This window comes from Procambarus clarkii, chromosome 30, assembly GCF_040958095.1.
Source record: "Procambarus clarkii isolate CNS0578487 chromosome 30, FALCON_Pclarkii_2.0, whole genome shotgun sequence".
NCBI classification, from domain to species: domain Eukaryota; kingdom Metazoa; phylum Arthropoda; class Malacostraca; order Decapoda; family Cambaridae; genus Procambarus; species Procambarus clarkii.
The window spans coordinates 15,301,786-15,314,568 of record NC_091179.1 but is presented as its reverse complement, the minus strand read 5'-3'; the positions used below and the strand labels follow the sequence as shown (position 1 = coordinate 15,314,568).

General features: G+C 47.5%; 1 protein-coding gene across 1 annotated transcript in view; it reads right to left on the bottom strand.

Annotated features, from left to right (window-relative positions):
- LOC123751241 (sialidase-like) overlaps positions 1-11,784 on the bottom strand; it is a 19,550-nt gene extending 7,766 nt beyond the window's left edge. Inside the window, exons 1-2 of the mRNA XM_069333674.1 lie at positions 11,745-11,784; positions 400-785 (exon numbers count right to left, since the gene is read on the bottom strand). Coding sequence (XP_069189775.1) covers positions 400-785; positions 11,745-11,784 — 426 coding nt within the window. The remainder of the gene's footprint in view (positions 1-399; positions 786-11,744) is intronic.
- Positions 11,785-12,783: the final 999 nt, after the last annotated feature.

Sequence of the window (12,783 nt, the reverse complement as noted above, 5' to 3'; positions counted from 1 at the left end):
ACCTGAGACAGGTAAAGAGCCATTACGGCATCGCTGATCTTGGAGCCTTAGGCAACAAGACCAAAATATAAGATCACACTATGTGCTCTATATGGTGTGGGGGACACTGTGGGGTGGGGGACACTGTGGTGTTGGGGTCACTGTGGTGTTGGGGACACTGTGGTGTGGGGGACACTGTGGGGTGGGGGACACTGTGGTGTTGGGGGACACTGGTGTGGGGGACACTGTGGTGTTGGGGACACTGTGGTGTGGGGGACTCTGTGGTGTGGGGGACACTGTGGTGTGGGGGACACTGTGGTGTGGGGGGGCACTGTGGTGTGGGGGACACTGTGGTGTTGGGGACACTGTGGTGTAGGGGACACTGTGGATATTGTGTTTATAGTAGCGTGCTCAGAGTACCCTAGTGTCTGCAGGTATAGAGGGCACACCAGAGTCTGCAGGTGTAGAGGGCACACCAGAGTCTGCAGGTGTAGAGGGCACACCAGAGTCTGCAGGTGTAGAGGGCACACCAGAGTCTGCAGGTGTAGAGGGCACACCAGAGTCTGCAGGTGTAGAGGGCACACCAGAGTCTGCAGGTGTAGAGGGCACACCAGAGTCTGCAGGTGTAGAGGGCACACCAGAGTCTGCAGGTGTAGAGGGCACACCAGAGTCTGCAGGTGTAGAGGGCACACCAGAGTCTGCAGGTGTAGAGGGCACACCAGAGTCTGCAGGTGTAGAGGACACACCAGAGTCTGCAGGTGTAGAGGGCACACCAGAGTCTGCAGGTGTAGAGGGCACACCAGAGTCTGCAGGTGTAGAGAACACACCAGAGTCTGCAGGTGTAGAGGGCACACCAGGGGCCACAGGGGAGAGAGAGGGCCCGAGATGAACACAGGTTGAAGCCTTTTATCAGTGGACATGAAAAATGCATCCGACCGTGAGAGGAAACCTGTCGCATTGGAATGGGTATTTTGTGTAATGGTAGTGTGGATACCCCCTGGAGCATGAGAGGGAGAGAGAGAGAGAGAGAGAGAGAGAGAGAGAGAGAGAGAGAGAGAGAGAGAGAGAGAGAGAGAGAGAGAGAGAGAGAGAGAGAGAGAGAGAGAGAGACAGAGACAGAGACAGAGACAGAGACAGAGAGACAGAGAGAGAGACAAAGAGAGAGGAACGTAAAGTCAGAAAATCTTGTAGAGAATCACATACGAAGATGTATTGAAATCCCTAGCACTAAATTATTCAGTAATTAGCTAAGGAAGAAAAATCCTCCTAATGTAGTTAATTAATGAATAAATATCCACGGCAGGCTCCAGGCATGAGGGGGTGGGGGGTGGGGGAGGGGGATGGGGCCATAGCTCAGGTTCAGGGGTTGAAGTTGACGTGGGTATTGAGGCGGATTGATGGAGAATTGAGGTGGGAATTAAGAGTGTGACGTGATCTGGAATAGAGCAGTAACCATTCTGGCAGGTGTTGTGTCATGGTAGGTGTTGTGTCATGGCAGGTGTTGTGTCATGGCAGGTGTTGTGCCATGGCAGGTGTTGTGCCATGGCAGGTGTTGTGCCATGGCAGGTGTTGTGCCATGGCAGGTGTTGTGCCATGGCAGGTGTTGTGTCATGGCAGGTGTTGTGCCATGGCAGGTGTTGTGTCATGGCAGGTGTTGTGCCATGGCAGGTGTTGTGCCATGGCAGGTGTTGTGTCATGGCAGGTGTTGTGCCATGGCAGGTGTTGTGCCATGGCAGGTGTTGTGCCATGGCAGGTGTTGTGCCATGGCAGGTGTTGTGCCATGGCAGGTGTTGTGCCATGGCAGGTGTTGTGTCATGGCAGGTGTTGTGCCATGGCAGGTGTTTTGCCATGGCAGGTGTTTTGCCATGGCAGGTGTTGTGCAATGGTAGGTGTTGTGTCATGGCAGGTGTTGTGTCATGGCAGGTGTTGTGTCATGGCAGGTGTTGTGTCATGTAAGGTGTTGTGTCATGGCAGTTGTTGTGCCATGGCAGGTGTTGTGCCATGGCAGGTGTTGTGCCATGGCAGGTGTTGTGTCATGGCAGGTGTTGTGCCATGGCAGGTGTTGTGCCATGGCAGGTGTTGTGTCATGGCAGGTGTTGTGCCATGGCAGGTGTTGTGTCATGGCAGGTGTTGTGTCATGGCAGGTGTTGTGCCATGGCAGGTGTTGTGTCATGGCAGGTGTTGTGTCATGGCAGGTGTTGTGCCATGGCAGGTGTTGTGCCATGGCAGGTGTTGCGTCATGGCAGGTGTTGTGTCATGGCAGGTGTTGTGCCATGGCAGGTGTTGTGTCATGGCAGGTGTTGTGCCATGGCAGGTGTTGTGCCATGGCAGGTGTTGTGCCATGGCAGGTGTTGTGCCATGGCAGGTGTTGTGCCATGGCAGGTGTTGTGTCATAGCAGGTGTTGTGCCATGGCAGGTGTTGTGCCATGGCAGGTGTTGTGCCATGGCAGGTGTTGTGTCATGGCAGGTGTTGTGTCATGGCAGGTGTTGTGCCATGGCAGGTGTTGTGTCATGGCAGGTGTTGTGTCATGGCAGGTGTTGTGTCATGGCAGGTGTTGTGCCATGGCAGGTGTTGTGTCATGGCAGGTGTTGTGCCATGGCAGGTGTTGTGCCATGGCAGGTGTTGTGTCATGGCAGGTGTTGTGCCATGGCAGGTGTTGTGCCATGGCAGGTGTTGTGCCATGGCAGGTGTTGTGTCATGGCAGGTGTTGTGCCATGGCAGGTGTTGTGTCATGGCAGGTGTTGTGTCATGGCAGGTGTTGTGCCATGGCAGGTGTTGTGCCATGGCAGGTGTTGTGTCATGGCAGGTGTTGTGCCATGGCAGGTGTTGTGTCATGGCAGGTGTTGTGCCATGGCAGGTGTTGTGTCATGGCAGGTGTTGTGTCATGGCAGGTGTTGTGTCATGGCAGGTGTTGTGTCATGGCAGGTGTTGTGCCATGGCAGGTGTTGTGCCATGGCAGGTGTTGTGTCATGGCAGGTGTTGTGCCATGGCAGGTGTTGTGTCATGGCAGGTGTTGTGCCATGGCAGGTGTTGTGTCATGGCAGGTGTTGTGTCATGGCAGGTGTTGTGTCATGGCAGGTGTTGTGTCATGGCAGGTGTTGTGTCATGGCAGGTGTTGTGTCATGGCAGGTGTTGTGCCATGGCAGGTGTTGTGCCATGGCAGGTGTTGTGTCAAACGCACTTTAATAAAAAGAAAACAAAATAAAATAAATCTGCTATGGTCCTCTACTGTGTATATATTTCGAGCAAAAAAGAGAATAAAAACTTTAAACATTTAATATAACAAGAAAATAACTTTCATGTTACATAAACGATAAGAAACAATTAATGAAAACAAAACCCCTTATCCACTTGGCTTAAACACAATTAAAAGAGTAATATATACATGTGAATTTTACGTTAATAACAAAGGTGAATGTAATACTTTTATACAAAAATGCTATGAGCGTCTACACCTCACCCGTGGGCGAGGATAGATGCAGTAGCAGTGACCACCAGGAGGGTAATGAGCTGCGCTGGATGATTGATGAAGATTAAGCCACCCAAAAGGTGGCACGGGCATGAATAGCCCGTAAGTAGTGGCCCTTTTGAGCCATTACCAGTATCAAGAGCTGATACTGGAGATCTGTGGAGGTGCGACTACACCCTGCGTGACGAGAGATGTCTCCCGTGCTGCGCTGGACGCTGGCATTGCTTTATATACGGGGTGTGACGTCATTGTGGCGCGAATTTTGGAGCTGAAGACTAGAAGCCGGCAAGATAACTACCATCTTTGATACTTTGTCTGACGGCCAAGACTGTAGGTGGGCTGTCTCTGGTGGCAGGTTGTTAGTGTGTCTAGACAATACGTGTGATACATATTGCTGTTGTTGTTGATGTTGAGTCTTGAAGTTGGGGCATGCAGATATGTTGGTGGTAAGGAACAGGCAGAATCTACTGCTATGCAGGAGATAATCATAATAAAAGGTATTGACTGAATATTGACATGGGTATTAATGGATATTGATTTAAAATTGAAGTGGGGTATTAACAGGTATTAATTGAAAACTGATGCGGGTGTTAAGGGATATTGATTGATATTGACGTGGGTATTATGGGATATTGATTGAAAATTTACGTAGGCATTAAGGGATATTGATTAATTATTGACGTGGGTATTAAGGGATATTGATTGAAAACTGACGTAGATATTAAAGGATAGTGATTGAAAATTGACGCGGGTATTAAAAATTAAGGGATATTGAAGGGATGTGAACATAGGCAGTAAGATGTATTGACTGGATGTTTTAGGTAGAGTTCGGAGCAGAGAATTGTGTTTTACGCGTGGAGGCGTAATGGGTAATGGGAAAAGAATGAGAGTTATGGGATAGAGTTAAATGGATGGTTAATTGGTTGTAATAAATTGGCTAGGGCTTAGAGTGAATGCTGGGGAATTGGGTCGAGGGTACGGGGCCACGGTTTGGGTACGGGTGTGGGTATAGCACGTTAGAGAGAGAGAAGCAGTGAAATATGTATGGTTTTCTTTGTCTACTTCCTACACAGAGTAGGCTGTAGATGCAGCCTACTCTGTGTCAACAGCCTACTCTGTGTCAACAGCCTACTCTGTGTCAACAGCCTACTCTGTGTCAACAGCCTACTCTGTGTCAACAGCCTACTCTGTGTCAACAGCCTACTCTGTGTCAACAGCCTACTCTGTGTCAACAGCCTACTCTGTGTCAACAGCCTACTCTGTGTTTACAACCTACTCTGTGTCAACAGCCTACTCTGTGTCTTGTTACGAACCCGAGTCCATCGTCGGAGCGCGGAGCAGTGACAACAACGCCATCTGTGAGTCCGCTCCCGAAACCCACTCCAAATGGACGACGCCATCTAGTGGTGACAGGATAGGCCAGCAAAAAGTGTTGGATTCCTGTCCTAGTTGACTCGCGACGTAGCCGCTGCTGACCTCTGGTGAGGTGACGCTTAGACAGCAACGCCATCTATGGAGTGAAGAGGTGGACGTTTGTGTCTAAGCCTGTAAGTGAGGTTCCCATGTAGTATCCCCAGTACTAATGACGTATCTGATTGCAGAGTCGACCTGGGACTGCTGTATTGGACGATGGATCAGTCTACCCAAGGCAGCCAAGGTCTCTTCACCAGTCTGCTTTGAAGAAGCTGTGAGTCACCCCCGGACGAACTCTGTTGAGAGTATTAGCCTGCCTGTGGCGTGGCAGTGTCGGGAATCGCCTTATCCGGGGCTGGCTGGTGGAAGAGACTAGCCACTGTGGTGCTTAGTGAGGAGAGTGATCAGCGGGATCCCACGAGGCTCCTGCCTAGGGCTCGCAACCCTAGTATCGGTCGTGGAGTGGCCTACACAGCGGAGCTGATCGGTACCTGCCAGCTACAGGCTGGATTGTGGTTGAAAGCCTCCACGCCAAAGCACCCAGTGGGACTGTGATTTGGCTGGCCTGTGGCCAGGGTAGATTCGTCAAAGAATCATAGTGGATTCATCATGGGCCACGGAAGAAGGAACCAGGGCTACCCAGAGTGAGCACAGTCGAGCATCCAGTGCCTTCGGAGGAAGACGAACCTGTACATAATTGTGTAGTTATAATCCCCGCGTGTGACTGTTCTTTATTTACACATGGTGGTGGAAATATATATATATAAATTGGAACATTTGTATCCCTCCCCCTTTAATTTAACTTGCGTTACGGAACACACCCCTTGAAAGCCTCTACTAATTTGGGGCCGGATTCCCAAACTCTACTACCATCAGAGAAGAACCCGGTTGCGTCCCAGTAGGGCCGTAACATGTCTACAGCTTACTCTGTGTCAACAGCCTACTTTGTGTAAGCTGTTGACACAGCCATCTGTTGGACGTAAGAGCGACACATGCTAAAATCTCATGCATGAGATTACAGCATGTGTAATGTAAGAGCATGTAATGATTACAGCATGTAAGAGCAACACATGCTGTACGTTCCAGTAGAATACACGTGTCTTTTTATATACCTGCTATATAGATGCCACACCTGTGACAGGTAAAAACATAGTTTCTTTAAATCAGCGCCAGCTGTTGCATATTATAGCAACACATGCTCTATTAAATGCGTTACAGTTCCATTTCAATATTTCTGATTGCATTAATAAATTGAATTTTCAAAGATTCCAATTTATTTTAATTTTAATTTATTTATTTGTAGGACATTGTGTTGGAATTGAGCTCTGTTGTTTATCATACCATTCATTTCATGAGTATAGTTTATTTTTGTATTTTTTCATTTTTTCGTTTCATTTTTTTAACTGTTTCTTATATTTCAGTGATGGGAACATCTAATCATTTGGGAATGCATTGGACGAGGGAGTGGGGAATGGTGGAATGGTGTTTTGTTTTATTTTATTGCAATGCTACAGTTTACAGAGAACAAACACACACACACAAATATATAGCAATATAACAATCAGCGTTCGAATACCTCGTCCCGCTCCTAGGAGGTTGGGTGCATACCCAGGATACAGCACGCATTTCCCCTCTGAACTGCGACACTTAGGTGCTGGAACAGGAAACTGGCTGCTCGTGGGTCTCTAGTTTTCCCAATGAGTTCCTCACCAACCTCCTTTAAAAACTTGAGTGCACATTTACCCCAGGCGCCCAGAGTCTCAGAGCCTATCGGCACGAACCTGTAACAACGTTCTAGGTCTCTGTACTTGTTGATTTTTTGGGTCTCCCTGAAGGTGGCCGCCCCCACCTCCCTCAGCTGAGCTGTAACGTAAGTAGGTATCAGCCAATGTAGATGCACAGGTTTAATCCCATACGACCTGTTTACCTTCCCTCCATGGCTGCAGGGTAACTCCATTTGGGCGTTTTTGGCTGTTGTCAGGTCTGCACAACTGGGGGTTCCCTGTGTGCTGGACACCCAGCTGTAGCCAAACTTCTCTTGATGTTGTCATTGACTGCTTCATGTCTGGCAATCTTTCCCTGTGTCTTACGACTGATGAGACCATGGCTGCCGTATTGGTCTGCCCGTGCATGGCCGCAAACACACCGGTGTTCGGTGGAGATAGGGGCGCAAGGCGCAGAGCAACACCAATACTTAGGGCCCGATGATCCAGGCGGGTGCCCAAGGCGGAATTAGGGACTGCCAACAGGAAGTCCCCGGCATGGGGCGCTTGCACAGCTAAGAGACGTGCTCTGTTCTTCTGAGAAGCTGCCTCCAGCAATGCTTTGGCGATGTTCTCCACTATGGGGCTATCCCATTTGGCCTGTTTACCGTCGTTTGGAAAAGTTGGCCGGGTGTGTGAATTGGCAAGAGTGTCCCACTGACCAGCTCCTTCCACAAATTTGGGATCACGAATCCCAATGGAGTTCCTTAGGTACTCTGGTAGTATTTCATTCACTAATTCACTTGTAGCACTGGTCGAGGATAAGAATGCCGTCAATGCTAACTGTGTCGCCTTGCGAATACCTATACCCCCGAGTCTGACTGGGAGCGTTGCTTGGTCCCACTGGTCATCTTACAGGGAGAAGGTTTAACACTTTCATAGTTATTGTCTTTAGGAGTGAGTCGTATTCCGTTAATTTTGGGCTGTCAAAGGAAGGAGCACACCTGAGGAAATAGGTAAGTCTGGGCAAGGCCAGGCACCTTGTGAGAAGGTACAAAGCATCGTGAGCATCCAAAGCCCCTATTCGCGCCTCCATCCTCCTCAGCACTTTAAGCTTTTCTTTGAGGACTACCTCAATGGCGTTCGAGCCCAGAGGTGCCCCTAGCAGCACACTGTTGGTGGGAGCGATCACTGGGGCTCCTGGCAATAAGATTCGTACTGCATCTATGATTGGTTGGCTGGATGAGAGGATTTCACACTTTGATGGATTATATATATATATATATATATATATATATATATATATATATATATATATATATATATATATATATATATATATATATATATATATGTATATATAATATACATATATATATATGTATATATATATACATATATATATATACATGTATATATATATATATATATATATATTTTGGTAGCAGTCTTTCCTGTAGACATATATTATTAAATATGACCGAAAAAGTAAGATTAATAATTCTAACACGAATTTTCTCAATCTTTCGTACATTACGCTTCACTGTTGGAGGTAAATCAAAAATCACTTCTCCAAAATTCATTTTTATTTCTAGTCTGACGCGACACGGGCGCGTTTCGTAAAACTTATTACATTTTCAAAGACTTCACAAATACACAACTGATTAGAACGTATCTCTGATTTTATATCTACATTTGAGTGAGGTGGTAAGGGTGATGTGGCATTAACACAAGACAGAACAGGAGGGGATATTAATAGGGTATTAAAAGTATCAACACAAGACAGAACAGAAACAATGGGTATTGAATAGAAGTGTTTGTAGAAAGCCTATTGGTCCATATTTCTTGATGCTTCTATATTGGAGCGGAGTCTTGAGGTGGGTAGAATATAGTTGTGCAATAATTGGCTGTTGATTGCTGGTGTTGACTTTTTGATGTGTAATGCCTCGCAAACGTCAAGCCGCCTGCTATCGCTGTATCTATCGATGATTTCTGTGTTGTTTACTAGGATTTCTCTGGCGATGGTTTGGTTATGGGAAGAGATTATATGTTCCTTAATGGAGCCCTGTTGCTTATGCATCGTTAAACGCCTAGAAAGAGATGTTGTTGTCTTGCCTATATACTAGGTTTTTTGGAGCTTACAGTCCCCAAGTGGGCATTTGAAGGCATAGACGACATTAGTCTCTTTTAAAGCGTTCTGTTTTGTGTCTGGAGAGTTTCTCATGAGTAGGCTGGCCGTTTTTCTGGTTTTATAGTAAATCGTCAGTTGTATCCTCTGATTTTTGTCTGTAGGGATAACGTTTCTATTAACAATATCTTTCAGGACCCTTTCCTCCGTTTTATGAGCTGTGGAAAAGAAGTTCCTGTAAAATAGTCTAATAGGGGGTATAGGTGTTGTGTTAGTTGTCTCTTCAGAGGTTGCATGGCTTTTCACTTTCCTTCTTATGATGTCTTCGATGAAACCATTGGTGAAGCCGTTATTGACTAGGACCTGCCTTACCCTACAGAGTTCTTCGTCGACTTGCTTCCATTCTGAGCTGTGGCTGAGAGCACGGTCGACGTATGCGTTAACAACACTCCTCTTGTACCTGTCAGGGCAGTCGCTGTTGGCATTTAGGCACATTCCTATGTTTGTTTCCTTAGTGTAGACTGCAGTGTGGAAACCTCCGCCCTTTTCCATGACTGTTACATCTAGAAAAGGCAGCTTCCCATCCTTTTCCGTCTCGTAAGTGAAACGCAGCACGGAACTCTGCTCAAATGCCTCCTTCAGCTTCTGCAGATGTCTGACATCAGGTACCTGTGTGTATCGTGATCCAGCCTGTACTCCTCTTGACATGCCAGAAAGTATTCTGAGGAAACTACTCCAAGCTTGTACTAAAGAGGCACCCTTCTTGAGCCCGGATGGGCACATGTATAAGCAAGTAGATGGGGTCGCCATGGGTTCTCCCCTAGGTGTCCTGTTTGCAAACTTCTACATGGGTACCGTCGAGCAAAAAGTCTTAGTCGACATGAACTTGAAACCGGCCATATACTGCAGGTATGTTGACGACATTTTTACACAGGTACCTGATGTCAGACATCTGCAGAAGCTGAAGGAGGCATTTGAGCAGAGTTCCGTGCTGCGTTTCACTTACGAGACGGAAAAGGATGGGAAGCTGCCTTTTCTAGATGTAACAGTCATGGAAAAGGGCGGAGGTTTCCACACTGCAGTCTACACTAAGGAAACAAACATAGGAATGTGCCTAAATGCCAACAGCGACTGCCCTGACAGGTACAAGAGGAGTGTTGTTAACGCATACGTCGACCGTGCTCTCAGCCACAGCTCAGAATGGAAGCAAGTCGACGAAGAACTCTGTAGGGTAAGGCAGGTCCTAGTCAATAACGGCTTCTCCAATGGTTTCATCGAAGACATCATAAGAAGGAAAGTGAAAAGCCATGCAACCTCTGAAGAGACAACTAACACAACACCTATACCCCCTATTAGACTATTTTACAGGAACTTCTTTTCCACAGCTCATAAAACGGAGGAACGGGTCCTGAAAGATATTGTTAATAGAAACGTTATCCCTACAGACAAAAATCAGAGGATACAACTGACGATTTACTATAAAACCAGAAAAACGGCCAGCCTACTCATGAGAAACTCTCCAGACACAAAACAGAACGCTTTAAAAGAGACTAATGTCGTCTATGCCTTCAAATGCCCACTTGGGGACTGTAAGCTCCAAAAAACCCAGTATATAGGCAAGACAACAACATCTCTTTCTAGGCGTTTAACGATGCATAAGCAACAGGGCTCCATTAAGGAACATATAATCTCTTCCCATAACCAAACCATCGCCAGAGAAATCCTAGTAAACAACACAGAAATCATCGATAGATACAGCGATAGCAGGCGGCTTGACGTTTGCGAGGCACTACACATCAAGAAGTCAACACCAGCAATCAACAGCCAATTATTGCACAACTATATTCTACCCACCTCAAGACTCCGCTCCAATATAGAAGCATCAAGAAATATGGACCAATAGGCTTTCTACAAACACTTCTATTCAATACCCATTGTTTCTGTTCTGTCTTGTGTTGATACTTTTAATACCCTATTAATATCCCCTCCTGTTCTGTCTTGTGTTAATGCCACATCACCCTTACCACCTCACTCAAATGTAGATATAAAATCAGAGATACGTTCTAATCAGTTGTGTATTTGTGAAGTCTTTGAAAATGTAATAAGTTTTACGAAACGCGCCCGTGTCGCGTCAGACTAGAAATAAAAATGAATTTTGGAGAAGTGATTTTTGATTTACCTCCAACAGTGAAGCGTAATGTACGAAAGATTGAGAAAATTCGTGTTAGAATTATTAATCTTACTTTTTCGGTCATATTTAATAATATATATATATATATATATATATATATATATATATATATATATATATATATATATATATATATATATATATATATATACATACATACATGCTAGCTGTACCCGGCCACACGGTGCTGTGGCTCAGGAATGTGTTGGCGTTGGTGAGCCATAGCAACCCTCCTCCGTCACCCCGTCCTCCCTACCATTCCTTCCTCCCCATGCTCCATTTCGATAATAACGAGAGTGTCTCCCCAAGTTGGGTATCGTCAGCGAAGGAGAGGCAGGGAGATAACTGAGCAGCATTCCTCCCCTCCACCCCCAATGCTCCGCACCCCATGGTTCTCCCCCACCATCACCCCCTCACCACGACAACAATATCCTGGAAGACTTTAGAATAACTTTAAATTAGCGTATCAAAACCATACCCGGGGGAGACGTGCGGGGATGAACGTGAAGCAGGGAGGTAGCATGACATGGGAGAGGGGTGGAGAGAAGGAGTGAGGGGGAGGTAAAGGGGGTCCCATACCTTGAGGTTACCTTGAGGTGCTTCCGGGGCTTAGCGTCCCCGCGCCCCGGTCGTCGACCAAGCCTCGTGGTTGCTGGACTGGTCAACCAGGCTGTTAGACGCGGCTGCTCGCAGCCTGACGTACGAATCACAGCCTGGTGAATCAGGTATCCTTTGGAGGTGCTTATCCAGTTCTCTCTTGAACACTGTGAGGGGTCGGCCAGTTATGCCCCTTATGTGTAGTGGAAGCGTGTTGAACAGTCTCGGGCCTCTGATGTTGATAGAGTTCTCTCTCAAAGTACCTGTTGTACCATTGCTTTTCAACGGAGGTATTCTGCACATCCTGCCATGCCTTCTGGTCTCATGTGATATTTCTGGGTGCAGGTTTGGGACCAGCCCCTCTAATATTTTCCACGTGCAAATTATTATGTTTCTCTCCCGCCTGGGCTCAAGAGAATACAGATTTAGGCTCTTTAGTCGGTCCCAGTAATTTAGATGTTTTACTGATTGGATTCTAGCAGTAAAGGGTCTCTGCACGCTCTCCAGGGCAGCGAGAGGGATGGAAGAGAAAGGAGAACAGGAAAGAAGAGCAGGCGAAGGGGTTTAGGTTTTAAGGTAGAGGAGTAGCGTCACAACAGGTTCTCCCTTTGCGTTAAGACACCCTGGGGGCCATCTTGGCCGCCACACGCCTCCAACACGCCACCAGGGGCTATCTCATCCCTTTATGATCTCTGCGTCAAATGGAAACCCGCGTCAACTGGATCTCCGCGTCCACCGGAACCCCGAGTCACTGGATCCCCGAATCTACTGGATCTCGGGCCAACTGGATCCCGGCCTCAACTGGAACCCCGCACCAACTGGATCAACACGTTAACTGGATCCCGGCGCCAACTGCATCTACGCGTCAATTGGATCCCCGCATCAACTGGCTCCCCGGATCAAATGGATCCCCGCGCCAAATGGATCCCCACGTCAACTGGATGCCCGCGTCAACTGGATCCCGGCGCCAACTGGATCCCCGCGTCAACTGTATCCCCACATCAACTGAATCCCCGCGCCAAATGGATCCCCGCGGCAACTGTCTCACCGCATCAACTGGAAACCGGCGCTAACTGGATCCCCGCGTCAACTGGATCCCAGCGTCAACTGGATCCCGCGCCAAATGGATCCCCGCGCCAACTGTCTCACCGCATCAACTGGAAACCGGCGCCAACTGGATCCCCGCATCAACTGGATCCCCGCGTCAACTGGATTCTCCTGACAACTGGATCCTCGCGCCAAATGGATCTCCGCGTCAACTGGATCCCCGCACCAACTGGATCTCCGCGTCAACTGGATCCC